The sequence below is a fragment of the Biomphalaria glabrata genome, chromosome 17 (assembly GCF_947242115.1).
Source record: "Biomphalaria glabrata chromosome 17, xgBioGlab47.1, whole genome shotgun sequence".
NCBI lineage: Eukaryota > Metazoa > Mollusca > Gastropoda > Planorbidae > Biomphalaria > Biomphalaria glabrata.
Window position 1 is genome coordinate 7,254,821 of NC_074727.1, and position 26,115 is coordinate 7,280,935.

Genomic DNA, 26,115 nt, shown 5'->3' on the forward strand with positions numbered 1-26,115 from the left:
TCTTTGTATTTTTGAAGATGCACTTCAGTCTCTTTGTATTTTTGTTGATGCACTTCAGTCTCTTTGTATTTTTGTTGATGCACATCAAGTCTCTTTGTATTTTTTGTTGATGCACGTCAAGTCTCTTTGTATTTTTTAAAAGCTTTTTTGTATGTGTGAGAACACTTTCAGTGTATTTTTTTTTAATTGGAAATATTTTTATTATTACATTGTCTTTCAATTTTTTGATTGCAATTCCATTTTAAAATGTCCGTAGAGTTTTATGTCATAATATCTTTAAATTTTTCTTTCAGTTTTTAGATCGCGATCATTATGTCCTAATTTTTATTTTTATTTTTGGATTTTCATTATGTTCAACTTTTTTGTTTTTTCGTCTTTGAGTTTTAAAATCTCATTAAAACTAGATTCATAAAAAATTCATTAAAAACTTTTCATAAAAAAATCATTAAAACATAATTCCTTACTCTAACAATATATTGTTTAAGTTTTTTTGTTTTTTTTACTTGTAAAGGCATCTATTCATCATTTTTAATTGAAACGTTTTAATTGTGTAAATTTAATCGGATATTTTATTGTAATTGGATATTTTTAGTGTAATCGGATATTTTGTAATAGAAAACTCTTTGAAAATAGGATATTTTTTTGTAATTTGATTTTGATGTTGTAATTTGATTCAATTGTAATTTTGATTTTGTAATTTTTTTTTTTGTATTTTTTTTTTGTGTGTAATTTTTGTAATTTTTTTTTTTTGTAATTTGATATTTTTTGTTTGTAATTTGATATTTTGTAAACAGATATTTTCTTTTCCACACTTATTTACTTTATTGTCTTGTTTTAAAAAATGGAACATTGAAATGTTTTTTTTTATTTTTTAGATTCTAGCATACCAAATTTTGCCCTCTACTTTTACCTATACAGAGATTTATACCTAGCTTTTAAATCCAAAATGATAATGTTCTAGAATGCTTTTAGTGAGCTGTCGCTTTCTTTGAATTTGTTTCCATTTGAAATGTTTGCCTTTGTATAAAACACTGAAATGTACGAGAAATTTTAGACAATTTGAAGCAATAAAGATTTTTTAAACCCCTCAATTTGAATTTTTAGAAGTTTATACAATAGTTACCTTAATAGTTTATACAAAAGTTACCTTATTGGTTTCAACAAGCAAAACAAATGAAATATTTAGCCTAAAATCTTGAGAATGTATTGCAATGTCAGGAAAAAAAAGCCTAATTTATTTGAAGTATAAATTCAAAACAATCAGCGAATCAAACGCAAGGATATAATCAGTTGGGTAAAACCCGGGTTTCCATATTCACTAATGCTCAGAAATTGAGATAAGCTTTGAAACGTCTCTTCACTTTTTGTTTCAAAGTACAAGGTTGTGTGGTTTTTCTCTCGATATTGACGTTCGGTGGTATCAATGATCGCGGGTTCAAACCTTTCCATTTCCCCCTAATCCTGTGAGGTTTAGTCTAGGATGAAGTCATCTCTGAAATTTGCAGGTAAATCTGAAAGTAAATCTGAAAGTAAATCTGCAGGTAAATCTGAGGGTAAATCTGAAAGTAAATCTGAAAGTAAATCTGAAAGTAAATCTGCAGGTAAATCTGAGGGTAAATCTGCAGGTAAATCTGAGGGTAAATCTGCAGGTAAATCTGAAAGTAAATCTGCAGGTAAATCTGAGGGTAAATCTGCAGGTAAATCTGAGGGTAAATCTGAGGGTAAATCTGAGGGTAAATCTGCGGGTAAATCTGCAGGTAAATCTGAGGGTGAATCTGCAGGTAAATCTGAGGGTGAATCTCCAGGAAAATTTGAAAATAAATCTGAAAGTAAATTTGCAGGTAAATTTGAAAGTACATCCGAAACGTATCCAACATTTTACATTTTTAGGACACTCATTTCGACAAATCTGCAAAGAGATTAATAAAACAGAGCATTACGATTTTATGGATTATTTAAACTGAGGCCATGGCATCAGTCGTTTCTATTAACCACCTGACAGGTAAAAAACATGCCTACTATATAATTCATTGGAAAAATGAAAGACAATTACAAGCAGAATTATCTTTTAGGTGTAGACCATTTCGGTTTGACACATTAGTGATGGGCAAAAAGTGTAACTAAAAGATGTTTTACACATTTTTAAAGTATGTAAAAAAGCTTATTTTAAAAAAGAAGTTACATGTTGTTGATTTAGTAACAATCAAGGTCAAATACAAATTTCTCAAGATTTAAGTTGTGGTAGCAGTAGCGGCTGAATCGCATATCCCTATTTTTCTGCAAAGCAACTACTATGTCTGTCAACAGTCGAAGACTAATTGTCCAATATGCTGGTGGAGCACATGGAACATAGTGGTGTCAGGAAATTTCTCTCACCATTTTGCCAAAATATTTTGTATCAAGCTCTAGAAAGGCTTCACTGCAATGTACACGACTTTTACATGGAAGAGAAATACAGACTACTAATATCGCTTGTAACAGTTCTCTGGTAATATTTGACTTGTACCTGGAAAAGGAAATACATAACATCGCTTGTAACAGTTCTCTGGTAATATTTGACTTGTACCTGGAAGAGAACTACAAACTACTAACATTGCTTGTTACAGTTCTATGGTAATATTTGACCTGTACATAGAAGAGGAAATACATAACATCGCTTGTAACAGTTCTCTGGTAATATTTGACTTGTACGTGGAAAAGGAAATACATAACATCGCTTGTAACAGTTCTCTGGTAATATTTGACTTGTACGTGGAAAAGGAAATACATAACATCGCTTGTAACAGTTCTCTGGTAATATTTGACTTGTACCTGGAAGAGAACTACAAACTACTAACATTGCTTGTTACAGTTCTATGGTAATATTTGACTTGTACGTGGAAGAGGAAATACATAACATCTCTTGTAACAGTTCTCTCGCAATATTTGACCTGTACATGGAAGAGAACTACAAACTACTAACATCGCTTGTAACAGTTCTCTGGTAATATTTGACTTGTACGTGGAAAAGGAAATACATAACATCGCTTGTAACAGTTCTCTGGTAATATTTGACTTGTACGTGGAAAAGGAAATACATAACATCGCTTGTAACAGTTCTCTGGTAATATTTGACTTGTACGTGGAAGAGGAAATACAGACTACTAATATCGCTTGTAACAGTTCTCTGGTAATATTTGACTTGTACGTGGAAAAGGAAATACATAACATCGCTTGTAACAGTTCTCTGGTAATATTTGACTTGTACGTGGAAAAGGAAATACATAACATCGCTTGTAACAGTTCTCTGGTAATATTTGACTTGTACGTGGAAGAGGAAATACAGACTACTAATATCGCTTGTAACAGTTCTCTGGTAATATTTGACTTGTACGTGGAAAAGGAAATACATAACATCGCTTGTAACAGTTCTCTGGTAATATTTGACTTGTACGTGGAAGAGGAAATACATAACATCGCTTGTAACAGTTCTCTGGTAATATTTGACTTGTACGTGGAAGAGGAAATACAGACTACTAATATCGCTTGTAACAGTTCTCTGGTAATATTTGACTTGTACGTGGAAAAGGAAATACATAACATCGCTTGTAACAGTTCTCTGGTAATATTTGACTTGTACGTGGAAAAGGAAATACATAACATCGCTTGTAACAGTTCTCTGGTAATATTTGACTTGTACGTGGAAAAGGAAATACATAACATCGCTTGTAACAGTTCTCTGGTAATATTTGACTTGTACGTGGAAGAGGAAATACAGACTACTAATATCGCTTGTAACAGTTCTCTGGTAATATTTGACTTGTACCTGGAAGAGAACTACAAACTACTAACATCGCTTGTAACAGTTCTCTGGTAAATATTTGGAATAAGTAAAGTTTCCCTTTCAGATCTTGCGATCTATGGGGCGGATGATGTTAAGGTCATCTGTTTCTGTGGCCAACGGTTAACAAGCAGGGTGTTATGTGGCCAGCACAACGACCAACCGCCTTTACTCTCCCCAACTAAAGTCAGGTACCCATTAGAGTTGGGGTAGACTCAGGGGCGACCTGAAGATCCCGAAATATTCAAAATCCCAGGCTTCACCGAGATCCGAACCCTGGACCCCAGGTTCGGAAGCCGAGCGCTTTACGACTCAGCCACCGCACCCAGTATTTGGAGTGCCCATACAAAAAAAAAAACTCATGTAAGTGCAGAAGATTTAAAGGCAGACATAAGGAATTGAAATTAGCACACAAAAAAAAGCCTTTATTTTTAACAAATTTAACATCCTTTCTAAGTGGAAGTATGTTATTACTGATAGCGCTATAAACTTTAAGAAGAGCCCACACTAACCACTACAACCTATGCGGCCGCAGTGGACCCCGCACTTTCATAGGCCCCGCGCTAATTCTATGTGTACATAGAACATCCAGCGCAGGCGGTGTTGTCTGAGGACTGTAAAGATGCTGGGAATACCTGTTCGTGCAAAGATCTCAGTATTGCACACACCTTCTTTCCAAGTGATTATCATGATCCTTTGGAGACAGCGCAAATGGAATGAGTTTAGTTTTGCGCAGGTGGTCCAAGACTCACTGCCGTACAGTAGCGTACTCAGAACGCATGCCTTGTAGACCTCCATAAGATAAGATTAGGTAATAGCATTAATATATCTCCGTATCCTGTGGTATCATGTCGCCAGTAGGTCAAACAATACAACAGTATTGGCAGCACTTTTGTCTCGTACACGTCACTTCTCTTTGTTTTGGCGGAGAGAGATTTGTTGTTCTTGGTCGTCTGTAGTTCTTAGCTCCTGATATTCATACTGCAAACATTGAAACGTGTCTTTTTACCTGCATGAATGGAACACTTCGGGGGCTGTCTTCATAACCTTGGTGTATTTTTAAAATTGTTTTTAAAAAAGCGAGAACAGAAGCTTCTTCCAGATACCCCTCTCCCCTCATCAAGTTCACACGTGATTGGACCGTAGAGCATTGAGCACGCTAAAAGCATGCCGCGCTAAACAAAAAAACAATTGGGACATTTCCAATCGCACAGAATTGTTATTGTTAGTCTATATATAACAAATGACTTACATGGTTGATTAAAACTAATTGATACAATTTTACGTAAAATAAGTTGTTGTTGTTTTTATATTATTTTTTAAATATTTTATTTGTTTTTACTTTTGCCGACTGTTTCTTGTTTTTTTTTTTTTTTAATCATAATTCTCTAAAAAAAAAAACTGACTTCATGAGACCCGTGCTGACCTTGGCTGACCACTGGTCCGTGCACTGTGGTACGGCTATATCTAACTGTGTAACACCCAATGCCAATCAGTCGGTGCTTTGGCGGCCTGTTGGTAACACAGTGCCCAGCCCTCCACTGAAAACAAGTTGGAAATACCTTCAGCTTGGTAATTCAACTCAAGTCCCGTAAGTAGAAAAATAAGTAACTATCCTTTTATATGCTATGAGAACTATGAACTATGAGATCAAGAGAATAATAAAAGTTTAATAATAATAATTAGGGCGGTCAGAGGGCGGTACTGCTGCAGACCTGCCACATCACCAGAAAATTCCTCAGTGGAAACTGTTAAAGGGACTACGATGAATTTTGTTTCTCTTTAGCGAAACTCGACCCTGGCAGCGCCAGAGAATGACTACTCGTTCATTTCTAACATAATAATAATGAAGATTAATGAGGAATGCAGTATTTCCAGTGGCTAAGCAGCCCCAGCTGTGACCTACATATTTTGCCATATCCAGCACATAAACATTGTCCACAGGTGGTAACGGGTGGTAGTAATAGTTTATTGTATTAAAGTATTTGATGAAATGGACTCTTAATTTTGAGCGAATTTGCTTTTTAGTTTCGTAATTTCCTTTAGAAATGAAGTTCAGGCTTTCGGCAGGGAATGGAAGCGGATAGGACTCGGGACTACTGAGTGCGACAGTTTATAGCGCATGCGCTACACAATATGTAACAATTCCTATTGCCATTTTATGAACATGTAAAACTCAATGCGCCAAATGCTACAGTACCGATGGCGCCCTAACCTTGAAATCTAGCCTTTGTATGCAGCTATACACCTAGTAAACTATTGAAGTATTTTATAATAAAGTGCCAACTTTTAAAGTAACTTGTTGTATTGAAACCCTAGATCATAGACATGTATTTTATGTTGGTGATTGGAACTTTTAGAAGAAACAAAGATTAGGTGTATGATTATGTCAAACAGGAAAGTGTGGAAGCCCAAATCTACACGTATTAACTCTGCTAATTGTTTGGAAGGGGATGGTAAATAATTTCAACCGCAAATACAATAATTTTTTTTTCAAATTCTTTCAAGTTTTCGTTATATTTTACACTAGTATAAATGATCCTTGAAAATATGAGACTTGCCAGATTTTAGCAAAATTTCACAAGCTTTTTCATATTTGTGAAGATAAGCAGTAGGTCTACTTCAAAATTTAATCTATTTTCTTGCCTTTATTATGTAAATCTTTTTTGAAAGTTTTCAAAATAGGGCTCCCTTCAAAGGTGAGGCCCTGTGCGGCCGTAGTTTTGTACTTTCGTAAAAACGGCTCTGAACTGAACATTGAAAGGATAATTTAACTCAAGGCATAAAGTGGGTCATAAGGGTTTCTTCACTAGATACAAACCGAAAAACAATGATTTATTCAGAAAAACATTGTAACTTGTTTTTGTTAGTCTATAAAACTTGTATATTTATTTATAAATATATAGAAGCGTGTCTCAACTTAAACGAAACTTAGCACTTTGACATTTTTAAAAGTGTATACATTGTCATTTTTTAAAAGTGTATACATTACGAAATTTTTTAAAAGTGTATACATTACGAAATTTTTTAAAAGTGTATACGACATTTTTTAAAAGTGTATACATTATGACATTTTTTAAAGTGTTTACATTATGACATTTTTTAAAAATTGTATACATTGGCATTTTTTTAAAAAAGTATACATTGACATTTTATTAAAGTGTATAGATTGACATTTTTTAAAAAGTGTATACATTATAACATTTTTTAAAAAAGTGTATACATTGTCATTTTTTTAAAGTGTATACATTATGACATTTTAAACAAGTGTATAGATTAATACAGGATCTAGCTTCTTCTTGCCTTCGTACGTTTCCTGGTCTGTTAATGCAAAGAAATGAATGTATACCAGTAAATACAATGAATTAATAGACTTTAGCTTGTTGCGTTAACTAGTATCACCAAACTGCTGGTAGACAAGGAAGCCGCTGTAGGCGTATTTTATTTTAACTTATAAGACTTGAAATGACTTGAATAGCCTCTTTGGGAACAAACTTAAATAAAACTTTAATTACAATATGGACAAATGTAACTTGAGATGAAATGAAATATAAAGTTATATTTTATACAAATTTCACTCACAATAAAAACACGTCTTTGCACTCTGACATCCAGGAGTCTGGTGCACCCAAGACAGCTTACGACAGAGTCGCTTATCTTGGCTTGCATCATGGCTGCCTGGTCGTGCGGTTTGCACGCTGGACTGTCGTTCAGATTTATCGATGGTCCCGGGTTCAAACCCTGCCCGCTCCCATCCCCCGTCGTCCTGCAGGAGGTTTGGACTAAGGAAGTAATTATCTTCAACTCTGAAGGAACATCCGAAACATGTAAAACATTTTACAAACATCATTCAAACTGCATATCCACCAACCAATCGCTACCAAAAGCTCAGTCTACCAAAACACACACACACACACACTAACCACGAACAGACATTTATAGCTCTACTTTTATTACGTCACATCCTGGCTAGTAGTTTAACAAAGCATTAAAAAAAAATAACGTAATATATAACATTTCATCTAAGCAATTTTAATACTTTTTAAAACAAAAAAAAAACTGCATAGACTGTGGAACTTTTTATACACATTTTTTAAAAGTTGATTTTGTTTTTATTGCAGCCCTGAAGAGCATTCAAGTTTAGCATCATTTCAAATTTTAGGATGGAACTGAAAGACATCTTGCCCATCAATCTTGACCTAACCAACGGACTTGATTCGTCAAAGAAAAAAAACGATATTTGCATTACTATAGGTTTTAAAACTTATTCAATCAACCAATCTATTCTAAGTGCCTGCTCTAAGTATTTTCAAGCCTTGATGTACTCTGACACCAATAAATCAAAAGAAATGATAAATTTGCTGATCAAAGGCATCGACGCCCACAGTTTTGCTTATGTGCTGCACATGATCAACAAAGGCAAAAAACAAAATGACTGAGAACAACATGCTAGCTATGTGGCGCGCAGCACACCACTTGAAGATCGAATTTCTAATCGAACAGTGTGAAAATTTCGTCAATGCTCACGTAACTGAAGAGAACTATTTAAATATTTACCAGCATGCCATCGCCTTCAAATCAGAGACTGCTTATAAAAAGGTTATCTCATTGATGATCAAAAACTTTGACCGATTTATAAAGACTGATACTTTTCTAACTTTAACTCCTAAGACTTTAATAGAAATCCTAACAAGCGGAGGCATCAAGTCACATGACAATGTAATTGTAGCCATTTTTGATTGGATTAATTATACTAGGACAGAGCGACTTCAGAGCTGTGGCGAGTCGCCAAAGAAGAACAAACCTAAAAAAAGGGGTGGCAAGCCAACGGAGAAAAACAAAACTAACGAGAGTGATGGCAATGCTGATTGGGACATGGAAGTCAATTTTAACGATATAGATCTTTTTTCTAACACCGATAATCATCCCACAAATAGAGAAGAGCTTCTGGGGAAACTAATCAGCCTTGTTCAGTTTGACCTCATCACCGCGGATGGACTCAGAAAGCTGTTGGACAATGATGACGTGATGGAGAACAGAGATGCAAGGAACACTGTGAGGAGAGCCATCTCCTCCCAGCTGGAAAACGAGAAACTTGTAAAGCTGCAACTCAATGCTGAAGAGATTACACCCGAAGCCATGAGTTTATCTGATCTTACAATTGAAGACATTAGCTCTGAAGTCGCTTTGGCCTCTCCCCAGACCCAGCACGTCATCTTTTTTATAGACAGAAACCAGAGTCTCTTGGCACTCAATGTTTTGAGCAACACAATACTTCAAGTCAGCTTTGATATTAAAGGAACATTTGAGGATTTATTTGTTTTGGAGCACAAGTTACACATCTTGGTAAGTCGCTCATTTGTCAGTCCAGCATGCCAACTACGTTTGTATAAGATTTCAGATTTCCAATCCATCATTTGTTACTTCGGGCCGAAGAACAGAACAAAGTTTATCATCAATGGCACTTTTCATTATGCCTTCCTCAGTTGTAACAAAAAATCTCTAAAGATCACTGGAACTAAACGCCCTGACCCCTATCAAAGAACTTGGGCAACCCTTGATTACTATCATGACATTGGGGAAGTGACGTCACTAGTCAACTTTGAAAATGAGATTGTGGGGTTCTTCTCGGGCGAGGAGGAAGGCAAAGAAGCAACTAGAATCTTCTCGTTCAATACCACCAGTAGAACTTTTTATCCCATCGTGAACCTGGACGGCAGTTCCAAAAATCTGGCTTCTTTCACTTTCGAAAAGAGGCTGTTTGTCATCCAAGGCTGTGGGACTTTGACAGAATTATATAGACATGATGGATTTCTGCAAGCTGACTTTCACCCGCCGCTGTGGGACATGCCTTTGGAAATATTTGGAGCAGTGGTGTTAAACAAAACATTTTTAGTGATGGCGCGCCTTGACAATGTCCAAAATCTACCAACGACTTGCCAGTTTGGCCGCACTAAGTTTGTTAACCTTACCAATGGTGCCAATATTTGTCAGTACATGGCTATTCCCAATCACTGGCTTAAAAAAAAATTGAAATGATCCTTAACTTGTTTGCTCACTTGATTCAGGACTTAACAATATTTTAAAAGGTTCATGTTGTTAAAACATAAGTACAATTCAGTGTTACTAGATCGATTATAAAATCTCTCTTTTAGGAAATGCATTTCAGTTTAGTTTTATAAGAGACTTTTATTTTTCATCACAGTTAATCTTAAATTTCAATACCATTTTAGAATGTCTTTCCAGATCTGTCTCAGAATTTTTTTAAAAAATTGTCTTTTACTTTCTAAATTTTCATCTTTTTTTTTTTTTACCATTTATTTTCAGGCATTTTTTTTTTCCATTAAAGTTTAAATTTTCAAATGTCATACAAACTAACCATTGATGTTTCATCATTTTTTTATGTGGAATTTTTCTATCATTTGTAACTATTGGAACATTTTATTTTGTATTCAATTTTTGAAATATTTTTTGGTAATCAGATCTTTTTTTCTCTTGTACCATTATTACATAATAATTCAATTTTTTTAAAAATGACATCTAGGAAAAATGTCTATCATTGTGACAATCTACTCCATGCATTCATCAAATTTTCTTTATTGTCCTCATTTAAGTAGTCTGAATGGAACAATGAAGTATTTTTCTGAATTTTCAGTACATTCTATTATGTCTTGTCCTCCAAAAGTATCTGATCTACTATACTTTTTTAGTGAGTTGATGTAGCTAGAACAATTTCTTTAAAATTTTTTCTATTTAAAATTTTAGTCTGTGTTTATATATAACACTGGAATGTATGAGAAACTTTTGACAACTCGGAACAATAAAGATTTTATCACCTCCTTATTTTGAATTTTCAATATTTTTTTTTTGTTTTTATAATATTTAGCTTGTTTTGTTAAATTTGAACTTTTTCAACAAATATATAAAATATTTCATCCCAATGGTGAAAGATTTGGAGACAACAGCTGTATTTGAACAGCCGTCTTTGAATGTAGTGGCATATTCTCTAATCAGCTTTACCAAGCCTAAGAAAAGCTTTTTGCCAATTACATGAATTAAATATCCAAGACAAATTTCGCTTGTAGTTCAAATCCAGCCAGTCAGCATCCTTTTCCTTACTGCGAGAGATTGACTAAAGTGTCATCATCTGTGATTCAGTTGTAAGACCCGAAAGTGCAAGAAAATACTATGCTTTTTAGGAAAAATAGACTACAGAATGAGGGCAAAACATTCCTTCCCCCTACATGCACATGTTAGTGCAGTGAATGTTACATAGCAGAGAGTTTTTGGTGATTGTCAGCTAGCTCTAACGCTATCTCAGAACAGAACAATTAAGCTTGCTGGTATAGGCTTCATACTTCCCTGGCACAAAGACATCTACTAAATAGGGTAATTAAAAAAAGCATCCTATATCACTGGAACACGGTACCATCAGTGAAAAACTTCCAAAACCCATTGGCCCCCTGGTTAAAACAGTTGTTGTCAACTGGCCCTGGTTAAAACAGTTGTTGTCAACTGGCCCTGGTTAAAACAGTTGTTGTCAACTGGCCCTGGTTAAAACAGTTGTTGTCAACTGGCCCTGGTTAAAACAGTTGTTGTCAACTGGCCCTGGTTAAAACAGTTGTTGTCAACTGGCCCTGGTTAAAACAGTTGTTGTCAACTAATCTCCAATAATGCTAGAACAAAAAAAGATTAACTTTTTTAAAAATAATAACTTGGCAGCTGTGTCTTGTTTTAAACATCCTTCAGAGTCAAGGATCATTACATCCTAGCCCAAACCTCCTGCAGGGAGTGTGAATATGAGCACATCGAGAAAAGACAGTCCATAATGCATACACCATGACCATGCAGCCATCTTATCATGCCTGTTTACTAAGCAAATAAACTTGCAAAGAATCAATGCATTTAACAGTCTCAATATCAGCACATTTATTAATATCTAGATATTATCTTCATAAATGCATGATACAAAATATATTAAGTTTTAAAGTAAATGTATATGTTAGGATTTTTAAAAATTTGGAATAGAATGTTTAGATGAAATAATAGAAACAATAGATTGTGACTTCATTAAAAATAAAAAAGTTCACAGGCAGAAAAGGTTTTCAAAAGACATAGCAACGTTATATTAAAATACTTTTAAATTTCAAAGGAAACAAACAAAAAATCTTTAGGAATGTCTTATAAAATCTCTAGGCTGTTACATTTTTATAGACACAACTTATTGGTCAATCTAAAAATATAATTAGGACATCATGACAAAAACGAAATGACAATCACAAAATGTGTAATGCCTTCGACTGCACATGTAAATCAAAGTCAAAGAAGACAACAATAACAGGCATTCTATTTGTTGGTAACATATCGGTTGTAGCTTCAATAAGTCAAAAATGGTGACCTGTTTTGTTGTAGCCTACACACTTTTTTTTTTTTACTTTTTCTGAACTTTAACAAGGAACAACAAAAACAAAACTTTTTCCATCAGGCTTTAAAGAAAAACAAGTGACAAACAATAATTGAAAGTGAAACAAAAAATAAATAAGTACTATAAATGTGTCAAAAATATAACTTCTATGATACAATTTAATATATATATAGAAAATGTGTTTAAAAATGAACAATGTACACTGTTTTCTTATTAAAGCTTCTGAACATTGAAACTCTCAAGCAAAATTATTTTTTTTCAGTAAATAACAACAAAAAAATAATGAAAACTTACTTTACAGTTTATACTCCATAACTTTGTTATAAAATGAACAAAGCTGAACTGTTAAGAACATTACTGCTACAGATTAGAAGGACAGTCTAAGCTGACCCAATGAAAAAGAAAGAAACAGAGATATGACAGCTTAGACTTTTTGTGTATTTACAGTTGGTTAGAACCTCACTGTTTAAAAACACTGAACTGTGACAAAGACGATGAGAAAAAATTTGGCTCAAAAGTTAATCACATTAACAGTAAAGATCCTTAAATTGTGTGATTTATAGAAATTAGATTATTTATCTACTGCATATCTATTTGATTATTACAAAATGCCTTAATGGGAAGGCAACTCATTCGGATTCCAAACGTAAAGACAGCAAGGAAAGCTTGTACGTAGTAGTCCTAGCATATTAGATAATGAAATGAAAGACATGTAAATAATAATAAAATAAGTCTTTCTATATTAAACTAAAGCAAGTTACAGCATTGGAATAAATATTTTAAAATTTCAGCAGTGTTGCAATATTAATCAAAATATTACACATTTAGAATGGCTTCAATTGATTAGCAAACCAAATTGATTCTGTACATGAGCAGAAATAATATCCCACAATGAAAATGTAGCGCATTTGAAAAGGCCTGCTCCAAAGAATGGTACTTTTACCCCCATTCTGTCCAGAAACATTGGCAGATCAAGACAGCCAAGATTAAGATTTTGGCTTCAATAATTAACCTTCTATTTTTATTTGCCAAGAAAAATTTAGCTCTGAGCTGAGGAAAAAAAACTTACTTAAAATATTTAGGCATATTATATTTTAAAAAAACGTCTGAAAAAAAAAAATCTCATTTTCAAGCCAAGGAAAACAAAACGAATTCTACATAATAGCAGAGTGTTTTTTTTCTGACTATAAAATGCATTGACAGTAATTAAGGTTTAATGGAACTCAAATAATAATAGATGTCATCTTCATTGTATCAGATTTATATCAGATGTGAGAACCACTGATTGAAACATTCCTATTATGCTTGGTTTTCTTTTTTTTTTAAGTTTCTTGTTTTATTCTCAGGCCATATCAAATGGTAATGCCATTTCTAAAAACTGAGAAAACAAAATGGAATGTCAGAAAGCTAATACAATGACTAGGATGCATTAGTTCTGTCGGTGAGAACAAGACAAATGTATACAAGCAGCATTACTAGATTTATATACACAATAGAAAGATAATAACTCATTTATAAATTGTGAATGATAATGTTGGTGATATATATCTTTTTTTTAAACTGTACTGTCTGTAAATAAGTATTTATTTATACAAAACATTTAATATATTTCTAATGTCTCTACTGAGGTACAAATGAAAACAAACAAAAACTCCCCCATACTGTTTCAAGATTTTCTCTCAGTCAACTAAAACTCCAGGATGGAAAGATATGTTTTGGATTTCCAATAACCACTAAAAAAAAAAAAAAAAAAAAAAAAAAAATTACAGAAAACACTTCATAGTACCATATTTTCATGACTATAACCTGCACACATGTATACCCAACACAAATTACTCAATAAGCAAAAACAAAATCATATAACCCGCATGTGCAAAGCGTGACTTGCGCGTAAATTACCCGCACATTAAGTTGTTACTCATCAAATGTGTCTCTTGAAATGCAATCGTGCTTCAGCTGTTTCTCTAACATATAATGAAACGTGTGAAATACGAGCCTATGGTCATATCTGTACACAGTGAACTATAAAAGGCATAAATTCCCACCGGTATGTCCATAGTTTTCGTCGTGCTATGTTTATGATATGAGTTAAATAAATTTTGTATAACCCCCACAGCTGCCAATTATTTATAAAAACTTGTATAACCTGCGGGTTATGAGCGCGAAATACGGAATATGGGAAAGCCAGGACAAAAGTATTGTTTCTTTGCAATCTTTATTAATTAGATAGTAACATAACAATTCAAGCAGCTAAGCACACTTCAAAAAAATTTAATCTGGTCACTTCTTAAAATGTAGACATTTTGTTTGGAATTAATTCTTCTGGAAGACTGTTTGTTAACTATTGACTTTGGTGCAGGAACCTTTTCAAAAGTTTATCTTAACTTAAATGCATATCATTTTTTTTTCTTGTAAAACTTTTTAACATTTAAATAAAATACAACATATTAACAAACATTTAATAGATTGCAATTTAGTATTCATATAATAATGAATGTCAACAATCAGTAACAAAATTCTCAGCTAAACTATTCCAATCTTATCACAAACAAATATTGGAGCTATGTTCAGATAAAGAGGTAATGCACTATATCTGTTTACAACTGGATAAGGCTTCCCAACAACACAAAAAAAAACAACAAGTTATCATTAAGAACTTTTTAGATTGCTGTTTGTCAATTAGTTTTAAGTGGCCAGATTTATTGAAATGCATAGTTGTGATGAACTTTTTTTTTCTTCTTAATACATATATAAGGCGAAGCATTGAATTTTCTGAAAAAAAAATATTCCAATGTACTGAAAGATAGAAATAACCACAGAGGTGACCACTAACAACATATTTCATTTAAAGATAACAGCCAATTATCACATTGAATATTGAAATTAGAATAATCAACAAGAGGGTGTGGGGTCAAAAAAGGGGAGTTAATGCAGAATAACACAAAAAAAAATTAAATTAAATCAAGTAGTTATACAAAGAAAACATACTCCCAAGAAAGCCAACATTTGCAGTATTATAGTAACTAAAATGAAAGCGTACATTTGAGTCTGCTTAAACAAAAATTACATTCAAACTTTAAACAAAGCCATTTAGTCAAACATAACATAGAGTAAATGCATAGGAGATTTATCCCACCCCCACTATATTGTTAAAGGTTAGATGCAATATTCTATCTCTGAATACTCTTTAAGTTTAAAAAAATCTCACATTTTTTTTATTATTTAACTTAACAAATCTAAACCATCATCATCTAAATGATAAATGGACACAGAATAAAGGACCAGGTATCTAGAGTGCAGACGCACTTGTAAAACTACTTCCTACAAATTATTTATTTCAAAAGTGAAACAGCCTTCAAGATGATGGGATCAATAAAATTGTAACAAAAATATCACAAACTGTAACAAACAATGTAAGATAAAAAAATACAAAGGAAGTTTAGTCTATTTACATTTAAACATTGTTTAAAAAATCATGTGTTGTTCATTGTCAAGTGCTGTATAGGTGAGATGAATTGTTTAATGGCACAAGAAAATATATGATCTCCCTTGAATCAACCTTGAGAATTTTAATCTCCCATCATGCTAGTAAAATTTTAATCTCCCATCATGCTAGTGAAGTTTAAAAAAAATGTTTTCTAAGAAGGCATAAGTTAGCAGCATCTTCTAGTGCTTTTGTGCTCATCACTATTTTCTATCAAGTCAATAACACTTCCCTTTCCATATTTTTTCTTTTGCTCCGCACTCAGTGGCAGACAGTACTGAAATATAAACTGAAAAACTTCATCCACGTTTTGGTTGGTTAGGCTCGAGGTCTCAAAATAAGGTTCGTGTGGCATTTTCTTGAAATCCAGGTGCTCGTTGAGCTCCCTGGCCAACTTCTTCCCTTCCTCTGGAGTAATGTCTCGATTGCTCTGGTCCAAAAGGTCCATTTTTGTGCCGACCACAACTTTCAGGCAGTCTTCATTGGCTGCCTCTAGAATGGAGCCGAAACGAGCCCTGTCAGAAAGATAGAAATAAAATCTGATTTTATATAAATAAAAAAGACTTTTTTTTTTCAATATTATTTAACATAAGCTAGTTTCAGTTGTGTTTTGGACGCTCCTTCAGAATTGAAGATTACTAGAATCTAGCGCAAAGCTCCCACAGGACTGCGGTGCATAGGGGTGAACATGGTTTGACGTGTAATGTTGTCGTAAAACTAGTGTGAAAATATATTTTTTTCTATGGATATGATGTATTTTTTAATGCACTAATTTTAAGACAAATTATCTCATAGATAATTAAGATTATTATTATTATTCTATATCAGCAATTCACAAATATTTTTCAATGTATCATTCGCTCCAAGTCACACTCATTACGGTCAAAAAGGGACATTTTTTTATTTCTAACAATAATCACAAATCAATGATTATTAATAAAAGACGTATGTATTAAATTTATAGAATATAGATTAGGGGCGAACAGGGTTTAATAAATTTAGATAGAATATTAATATAAGTTGTAAATTAAATATATATGATACCAAATGTAATTTGAAAAACTATTTATTGATCATAAATGAAGTAGTTACATAATTTGTTTCTAATACAAAGTAAGTTTAACATTAAAATTAAAGTATATATTTTATATAGCTTGCTTACAAACAATGAAAAATATATTTTCTTTCCTGTATATTTTAAATACTAAGAATTAGGAAGATATTAATTTTAATTATCATTGGCATTGATAATGAAAATTTGTTGGCTTCTTTTAAAAAACATTAAACAAGACTAACACTGAAATGGTCTATTCAAAGGGAAATAGATTCATAAAGCAGAACATAGTGCATTGAAACTAAATTTGCTCAGAGGCTTTATTCTGAATGATGCAATAACAGCTAGATATTAGAGGTACTTGAAAACATATATTTAGTGAGAATGAACTAATGTGATAAAGAAATCAGTCATCAATGAATAAATAATCATTCAGGGTCATGTATGCTACACTTATAATACATGAATTTATAGAAATGTATTTATGAGTGAGACATTCTGCTGAAATGATTTCCTCATTAGGATTTAAACAGAACAATCAGTACAACTGGGCCAATGTGTAACAACCAAGATGATTAGGCTAATGTGTACCAAGACTATTGGACCAATCTGTACCAAGACGATTGGGCCAATGTGTACCAAGATTATTGGGCCAATGTGTACCAAGACTATTGGGCCAATGTGTACCAAGACTATTGGACCAATCTGTACCAAGACTATTGGGCCAATGTGTACCAAGGTTATTGGGCCAATGTGTACCAAGACTATTGGGCCAATGTGTACCAAGACTATTGGACCAATGTGTACCAAGACTATTGGGCCAATGTGTACCAAGACTATTGGACCAATCTGTACCAAGACTATTGGGCCAATGTGTACCAAGGTTATTGGGCCAATGTGTACCAAGACTATTGGGCCAATGAGTACCAAGACTATTGGACCAATGTGTACCAAAACTATTGGGCCAGTGTGTACCAAAACTATTGGGCCAATGTGTACCAAGACTATTGGGCCAATGTGTACCAAGACTATTGGGCCAATGTGTACCAAGACTATTGGGCCAATGTGTACCAAGACTATTGGGCCAATGTGCACCAAGACTATTGAACCAATGTGTATCAAGACTATTGGGCCAATGTGTACCAAGACTATTGGGCCAATCTGTACCAAGACTAATAGTAGTTTGGGTACTTTTGGACCAAAACAAAATCCTTTGTCCTTACTTCTCTTTCTTCAGGAATGGATTGGCCTTTACCTTATTCAATTTATCATGTCATGTTTTAACACTGGCTGGCTGGGGTGGAACTTTGTGTTATTAAAAAAAAAGGTATCTAGGCATTTTAGGCATTTTTTTTTCCTTACCATAAAGATTCAAATGTCTGTGAGGAGTTTAAGTCAAAGGCCAAAATGGCTGCCCCTGCACCTCTGCAGTAGAAATGTGAAAGCCCTGAGTATCGCTCATCTCCAGCTGTGTCCTAAGAAATATAAAGTTCAGGTTTCATATACATTTTTAGCTTTGCAGTTAATTATTTGGCCTGATAACGTGATAGAGTGGGATACACAGAATGGAGTATACTACCAAAAAAACTGAACGTGGCAATATGGTGAATCACCAAAGAAACAGGTTTTAGTTTTAGTATTTAAGGGTTTTACTTTAGGTTACAAATACTGTCCATTGTTTGCATGACTGTTACTTGAATGGGAAGGAAGCAACTACCAACTCCACAGTAGTAGCAGTTCAGTATGGTAAAAAACAATATGGGCTTGGCTGATTAGTTTTTAATAGTTACATTTTTTGTGACCTTTGTAAGAGCTCTCCATATGTGACTTTCAGAGGCCATCTGCAGCTGTCTTTATGCCCATGACCTTAATAAGAGCACTCCAGATGTCATTTTCATAGGCCATCTGCGGCTGCCTCTCTGCCCATTGAAAGAGCTCTACAGGTATCACTTTCAGAGGCTGTCTGTTGCTACCTCTATGCGTGACCTTTGTAAGAACTCCCCAAATGTCACTTTCAGAGGACATCTGCTGCTGCCTCTATGCCTGTGACCTTTGTAAAAACTCTCCAGATTTCACTTTTAGAATGGCACTTTAGTAGATTTTATGGCATTTCCATGAACACCTCTTTTACAAAAAAATTGCATTTGGCATGTACATTCACAATAGGTGTCTGACACAGCGCAGATGGTGAATGGTAAATAGTACACTGTCTACACAGGCCTCCAGCAGAACACGGTTAGTAATAAGGTAGTCTAGCCTGCACATGTGTTTGAGGGCCAAAAAAAAAGAAAATTTAAATAGACCCCACCGGGCAATTGCTTTGTAAGCATCAAATGTGGCAAAATATGAAGGTCACAACTGGGTTTGCCTGCTGAAATACATGAATGGATGACAATAAGTAAATTTTTAACTTTTAGGAAGCCTGCACAACAAAACCATAGGGATGTAAATGTTCTCTCACCAGAACTGAGGTTTAAAACCCTTGCTAGAGCCCAAGATTTTACACATATACTGGGTCATTACATTAAAGACAGTCCTGAGCTAACATACTAATAATATTAAGAGTAGGCCTGTAAGGAATGTAATCAACCCCATTACATTAGTGAATCAGTTAAAAATGTCTTAGCTAGCAAGTGACCTCCAATATTCAAACCAATTTCTTTGAAAACAAAAATAAAATCCAAATGAATATATGCCCTATTTGACATTTTTAAAAAAAAGCAATTATTTTGCACTATTTGGCTTAAGATTTCAAGTTTTTTTATTCAGGAATAAAGATTAAAAGTATTGACCAAAAAATAAATAAATAAATACTTTTAAAAAATTATTAACAAAGCTTATCTAAGATGAAAAACAACAAAAACACTGCCATCTCTCTCAAAACTGCAGGGTTTATCTATATAAAACAAAATTAATTATTTCCCCTAATTGATTAACTAATTTGTTTATTTTTTTAATTGATTCATGTATTGTAATCTACTTTGATTAATTGTGCAAAATTTCAACTGGAAAACAGAGAGGGAAGATGGAGACAATTTTTTTTACAAGATTTGTACCATATAGACAGAGTGAGTTTGAAATATAAAATATAACTAGCTATTTTTGTTTAGCAACATTTAACGCCTCAGATACTTTTATAATTGATTAGATTGAGATGGCAATGTTTCCTTTAATGTTTACTTTTCTTGCATAACATTTCACTTCAACAAAAGACAATGAGCGATTCCATCCATTTTTCTATGCTCCCCCCCACCCTCTCTAGAATGGTTCATAATAAACTTAACTTTAGTTTTAAAAACATCAGACACCATTAGTTGTTTTATCAATTTTTTTTTAAAAGGTGGTCTATTATTTTCAATTTACTCAACATCGTGACACAAATGATTATTATATCCCGGTGACTACTTTTTAAAGTAATATTAATGACACTGTTAATAGATTTATGGACATATTACAATATACAATGAAATATTTATTAGTTTGTTTCTTGAATATTTTACATAGCAATACGTCTAAGCTCTTTTGGAATTCTCTTGTTTCACAAGAGCTAAAAATATTATGTTACACTGATCAAGACTAGTGTGTTATCTTAATGATCGTTAGATGAGCTAGTTTACTTCAAAAGACTTAAGAAAACAAAAACAAAGCACAGCTCTGTTGGTTCAAGAGATTGTTGTAGATACTTATACAGTCAGGAAACCCTGCTCCCAAATAATTGAGTTAAAGAGTCAAACAAAACTATGTTAAGGTCATCAAGTCATATGGAGCTTTTTTTTTTTTTTTGGCAATGTTATTATCCCTTTCTTTTATTAATCAGCATTCCAATTATAGTCAAGCTTTTTTTTAACCAATAGCTTTCTCACTATATCATTAGTCACTGTTATTTAAAAGTTAGGCAAACTGGCACACAACTACATTAGCACAAAACAAGTAAAAAATCTGGCAATTACCCATCAGCAAAAATACTTTTTTTTTTTTAACACACTAATTAGGTCAAGAGGTTCCACTTCAAAATGTGCTACTCCAAGTCATTGGGAAAGAATAATACGAGCCTAGTACATATCTCAGCATATTTTTTGTTTCAACGTCAAATATCTTGAGTCTATAGAGTTCTCAGTATGAAATATATTTCTGCTTTGAAAACAACATATTTTATTAAGAAAGCTCAAGTCATAATGCATTAGCCTGTCTCTTCATTCTTACAGAATACAGTTTTTAGTATTGAACTTTCACCTTTCCACTTTTACCAAACAGAACTAAGATGTTCTATGGCCAAGTTGAAGGCCAGATGATATAAAAGAGCTTTTTATTGTAGTATTGGCCTTCCTCTGACCTTGTATCATGAGTATTGGGTAATGAAAAAAAGTTTTTTAAGGTGCAAGGGGAGAAAAAAAGAAGTCCAGAAACACCATATTCATACACACTTTTTGTCAGAATTTTATATTTTAAATAATAAAAACACAAATACAAACCCAGACAGCAACATTGTGTGGTCCCCATTGTTTTAAGAAAAAAGCTGCTCCAACAGTCTGTAATGTAAATAATTCAATTGAATTTAATTAACAAAAACTTGACTGACAGATAAAGAACAGGAGAGAAAACGTTATCTTTTGAACTAAAATAAATGTTAGATATTTTGCATTAAAAAAAATCATTTTTCAGTAAACAAAATAAAAAAAGGCCCGATTTTAGGTACTTAAACATCTGGGTGAGTTAAAAAAAACAACACCCTTAGATTTTTTGATGGATTTAAACACACAATTTTTTAAAAAAAAAAACATACTAAATAAGAAAAAACATCAAGACATTCATAACATTTAAAAAATTATTTTTCAATTAAAAAAAAAAACTTACTGGATCTTTAGGGCGAAATGTTCCATCAATGTAACGACATATTAATGATGTCTTGCCCACATTATAATCTCCCAAGATTATAACTTTTAAGTCTCTGTAGAAAAATAAAGTCTTTTAATTTGACCAAACGAGCCAAAAACTAATAGCCAATTTAAGGATGACCTTCAATAGAAAAAGAGGGGAGCATAAAGGCCATGTCCTCAGAGTGCGAGAACACAGTGTGTGGCTCAGTGACAAGAAACGCTAGGCTATATATCAAGGAGACTAAGTTTGAATTCCAAATCAAGCTAAAGTTGTGCTTGCTGAGGGCATATAGGCAGCATGGAAACCTCCTCCCAGATACACCTTCCCCAACAGGTCCACAAAAGAGATTGGACTGCGTATGCAATCGCATAAAATATGCACTAGACATAAGCAGGGATTTTTTTAAATTTCAAGACTTCCATCCACTGAAAACCCATCGATGGAAAAACAAGCAAAATATATAATTCTTTTTTTTTTAAAACAAAGCTTATATTGAAAGAAGAACACCGCTCAATCACTGCAATATCTCTCAGTATTGCAAAGTTTATATCTCCTTAGCTTAGTACTTTTTCTATATATAAAACTAAATTAATTAGTTATGACTAATTGATTAATTAATTGTTTGATTTTTTTCCTTGATTGTTGTCATCAACAATGAATTATTGTGCAAAATTGTAACTTGATCCAAGACTTTGAAATTGAACAAAAAAATTTGTAAAAGATTCCACCCTGACAGACAGACAAATTTGTTTGATATAGGCTTTGCTATAAAAAAAAAAAAAAAGAGTGAGACAAGGATGGAACCTGAAAGGCAACATTTAAAAAAGACTTGCGATGATTGGTGTGGACTGGGAAGATAATGCAATTTAGACAGAGAAAAATTTAGTGAATGCTAACTTTACACTATGTAATGTAATAACTAGGACTGGGAGCTTACAATGAGTGTAATTTATGTTCTGTCAAGATTATTAATTGCACAAGATCAGCACAGTAATATTAGACATAGTTTTTTTGGGGGGTTTTTTTACATTTCAATTTGTCTTAAAAGGCCCACATGAAGCACAGTGACCTTTGAGAATAATAATAATAATGCTAGCAAAATTTTGTTGCTTGATCTAATATGAGACCTAACCAGGTCCCGTATGTCTCAAGTATACCAGCCTGGTTCTGGGACCTAGAATCTAGATTTTATACCTTAAAACTAACATAAAATAGTGAAACAGATTTGTTTTACTTTAACAATTTTAAGAACTTGCTATATAGTTTAAGAAGCATTTAATTAATTAATTAATACCTTAATTAAAACTTCTAAGACTAAGGCCTTGAGATTAGACTTGATTTTGATTACACACTATACATCAACTCAGGCTTTAACTTAAGATTAAAGGTCTAAGGCCAAGGTCTGAATAAATCTAATAGTAATTCTAATGATTATATTATTTATAATAATAATAAAATCTTGATATTTAGAGCTGTAGATATAGACTTATTGTTACCTTATTTATACGTAAAGTCAGTTTTAACTGAGGTTTAAGATTTAAGTTAATTTACTTACGCTTTTTTCTTTGTAGACATTGTTGTCTTAGATCCTGATGCCGATCTAGATGAATAGATCTGAACTAGATCTTGATCTAGATGACTAGACTATTCTAGACCTAAAGTAGAGTCTAGCGTCTAAAGTCACTAGATCAAAAGATTTTCAATCTTTCAGTAGTCAGTCTTCACAATTTAGTCATTGTATTACTTTGGTGTCTATGAGTTACAGAAGTACTGATTTCTGATTCAATATATTAATAAGAAGAAAAATAAAACTAGAATATACATCTAAAATTCTAGACATTACTCCTACAGTATCTACGATCCTGCTGATATTTTCTGTATATTCAAAATGTGTTACACCCTTAGCAACAACTACATTGTCAAGTCTGTTAAAATAATGCACCTAAACGCCCAATCATGCAATAAAAAAAGGCTCTTGAACTTGCTGACACCATTATTAATAATAGCTCTATGACATCACTTTTCTTAGAGAAACATGTTTCAAACAAGGTGGTGATGAGTTAAAAACTACTGAGCTTACTCCAATGGCTTTATCTTAAAAAGAATACCTCAACAAACAGGCAATGGAGAGGTTTTAGCTATACTGCATGTTGGACGTCAACGCCCTGGATCTTAGAGAAAGGCAGCTAAACTTCTTCCCCAATGTGCTGAATGAATGAATTGATAAAAATAGGTCTGAAAATACATCAACAAATCTATATCCAAGAAAATAAAAGGTGAATCGCATAATTAAAGATGAAAAAGCTTGCCGTATTAGACAAAAATTTAAACCACTTATTCTTTCAAGGAGTAATTAGGATCACTACTGAAGTGTTAAGTGGAGAAAATAAAGAATCTTTTCCATCATCTATTCCTGTCTCTGAGCTCCCTGACTCTTGATAATTTTTTCATAGGCGAGATTGAATAGATAAAGAATAACATGCCATCCCATTTATCACAGCTTGACTCCTGTTCAATCTTTCAAAATTTTCCTTTTTGCAAGTTTCAGTGTGTCTCTATACTTAAAAGCAAAGTTATAAACAAAAAAACTATCTACAAAACAATCATAAGACCAGCAGTTATGTATGCAAGTGAAACCTGGATGCTGACAAAAAACAACAGAAAATCTGCTAAATACTTGGGAAAGGAAAATCCTCAGAAAAATGTATAGTGCCATACATAGGGAAACCAGATGGAGGAGTCGCACCAATCAAGAAATATACCAGCTATGTGAAGACTCCTCCATAGTAATGGAAATAAAAGGGAACAGATTACGTAGGACAGGTCACCAAGAAAGATTGCAGAGAACAGAGGAGCAAAGACTGTTCACTGGCAAAAACCATCAGGGAGGTATCCCAAAGGCAGACCACGAGTACAATGGCATGATAATGTAGACAGAGGCAGATCTATAACAGATTTCAGATTAGATTCCCTTAACTGGCTTAACAATACAATATGTCAATATAATTTATATAGGTCTAGATCTATATTAATTATATATATGGTAAAACTATTAATTTGTTTTAAATAGATCTATATATTATAATTATATATTTATTATAATATGTCTAGATCTATTCTAAGATCTAGCTAGATCTATAAATCAAAAACTAGACTCTCTAGATCTATATTAATACAGTCTATAGTGACTATAGATAGAGTCTACGTGTCTCCAGATTAGCAGATACTGAGATAGATCTACTCTAGACTCTAAAACAAATTACATAGGTTACTTTTACTTTATCATTATGCTCATTATGTGATCTGCATGGCATATCTTATCTTATCTAATTATTTTATAATACAGATGTTACTTCAAAAAAGAAGATGATTACGTCCTACGCGTCATGCATTTAGTCATGCATATTACTCATTATTAACCAATGACTTAAATTCTGCCAAGGCCAAGTCACTGGTTTTCCTGGCTAGCTCAGGTCAGGCAACCCATTCCATGCTCTAACCCTAATACTATAAGTATAGTATAGGCATAGCCATAGCACTAGGGAAGAAGGAATATTTGTACAAATTAGTCCTAGCATATGGGACGAGGAATGTGCATAGTATAGTCATAGTAATTGTAAGTAAATAGATTAATTAAAAATTAATATTTTCATTGATTATTCGATCACTCAATGATTAGGTTAGGATTTTTATTTTAATTATTATTAATCTAGAAATAGAATCACTCATTCACTGAGTTGAGTCACTATATATGTCTATACTCTATACTAGAACTAGATTATATATTATAAATATATATAGTAATATATACACCTATAGTCCTATAGATTGTATAGATAGACCTAGCTAGATTATTCTAGATTTAATTATCTAATAGTAATAGTATAGATCTATTATAAATATAATTACTAAATTAGATCTACAAGATCTAATTACAAAAAACTTTGAAGATCTGCCCCCATCAACAATAACAATTGACTCTATTGTATTTGCGGAAATACCGATCTAGATCTAGATCTATATCCCGTGGTTATGTCACAAAAAGTAAAAAAAAATGTGTACACTTTATGTACGATGATTTGATTTCATGTTCTGTACGAAACTTTTATTCTTGATAACTCTCCATAGACGCTGTAGAAAAGTAATATTTGATTGGGGTATTAGACTATATTTACATCCTACTTTATCTGGTTTTACTGCAAAATACTTTTGTAGTAGTGAGTTAATCTATGTGGAATAAACGTTTGTAGAGAGCACTGTACTGTAGCTTAAACATTTTATTGGATTTTTTCTTCTAACCTGTAAAAACGTGGAATCTAACTAATAAATGAAAATATGTTGATTTTTTTCACAACTTTTCAAAATCTTTCTCGATCCTACTAGACTAAGATTTAGTAAGATCTATATAGATCTAGAGTCTATATCCATCCATCCCAGTGACGCTACAGTCAATG

At 33.0% G+C, this 26,115-nt stretch overlaps 3 protein-coding genes across 6 annotated transcripts; 2 read left to right on the top strand and 1 right to left on the bottom strand.

The window, feature by feature from the left end:
- Window positions 1–1,480: 1,480 nt before the first annotated feature.
- On the top strand, window positions 1,481–2,353 carry LOC129923734 (glycerol-3-phosphate acyltransferase-like). The gene is made up of 2 exons (XM_056016224.1): window positions 1,481–1,841; window positions 2,286–2,353. Exons 1-2 carry the CDS (start codon window positions 1,481–1,483, stop codon window positions 2,351–2,353), a joined length of 429 nt encoding a protein of 142 aa, XP_055872199.1.
- Window positions 2,354–5,280: 2,927 nt separating this feature from the next.
- LOC106055318 (uncharacterized) lies at window positions 5,281–10,663 on the top strand. The gene is made up of 2 exons (XM_056016230.1): window positions 5,281–5,411; window positions 7,942–10,663. The coding sequence occupies exon 2, from the start codon at window positions 8,252–8,254 to the stop codon at window positions 9,857–9,859; it is 1,608 nt and encodes a 535-aa protein (XP_055872205.1). The 5' UTR covers window positions 5,281–5,411; window positions 7,942–8,251; the 3' UTR covers window positions 9,860–10,663.
- Window positions 10,664–11,724: 1,061 nt separating this feature from the next.
- On the bottom strand, window positions 11,725–25,679 carry LOC106055321 (ras-related protein Rab-20-like). Of its 4 annotated transcripts, XM_013211526.2 has the most exons (7): window positions 25,598–25,673; window positions 23,770–23,896; window positions 23,217–23,438; window positions 21,638–21,731; window positions 21,256–21,312; window positions 18,146–18,258; window positions 11,725–16,244 (listed from the first exon to the last, which is right to left on the bottom strand). In XM_013211526.2, the coding sequence occupies exons 3-7, from the start codon at window positions 23,234–23,236 to the stop codon at window positions 15,899–15,901; spliced, it is 630 nt and encodes a 209-aa protein (XP_013066980.1). In that variant the 5' UTR covers window positions 23,237–23,438; window positions 23,770–23,896; window positions 25,598–25,673; the 3' UTR covers window positions 11,725–15,898. The 4 variants fall into 4 exon arrangements, with proteins under 4 accessions (XP_013066980.1, XP_013066978.1, XP_013066985.1 ...); XM_013211524.2 differs by lacking the exon at window positions 23,770–23,896 and having other exon boundaries at window positions 25,598–25,679; XM_013211531.2 differs by lacking the exon at window positions 23,770–23,896 and having other exon boundaries at window positions 23,217–23,413.
- Window positions 25,680–26,115: the final 436 nt, after the last annotated feature.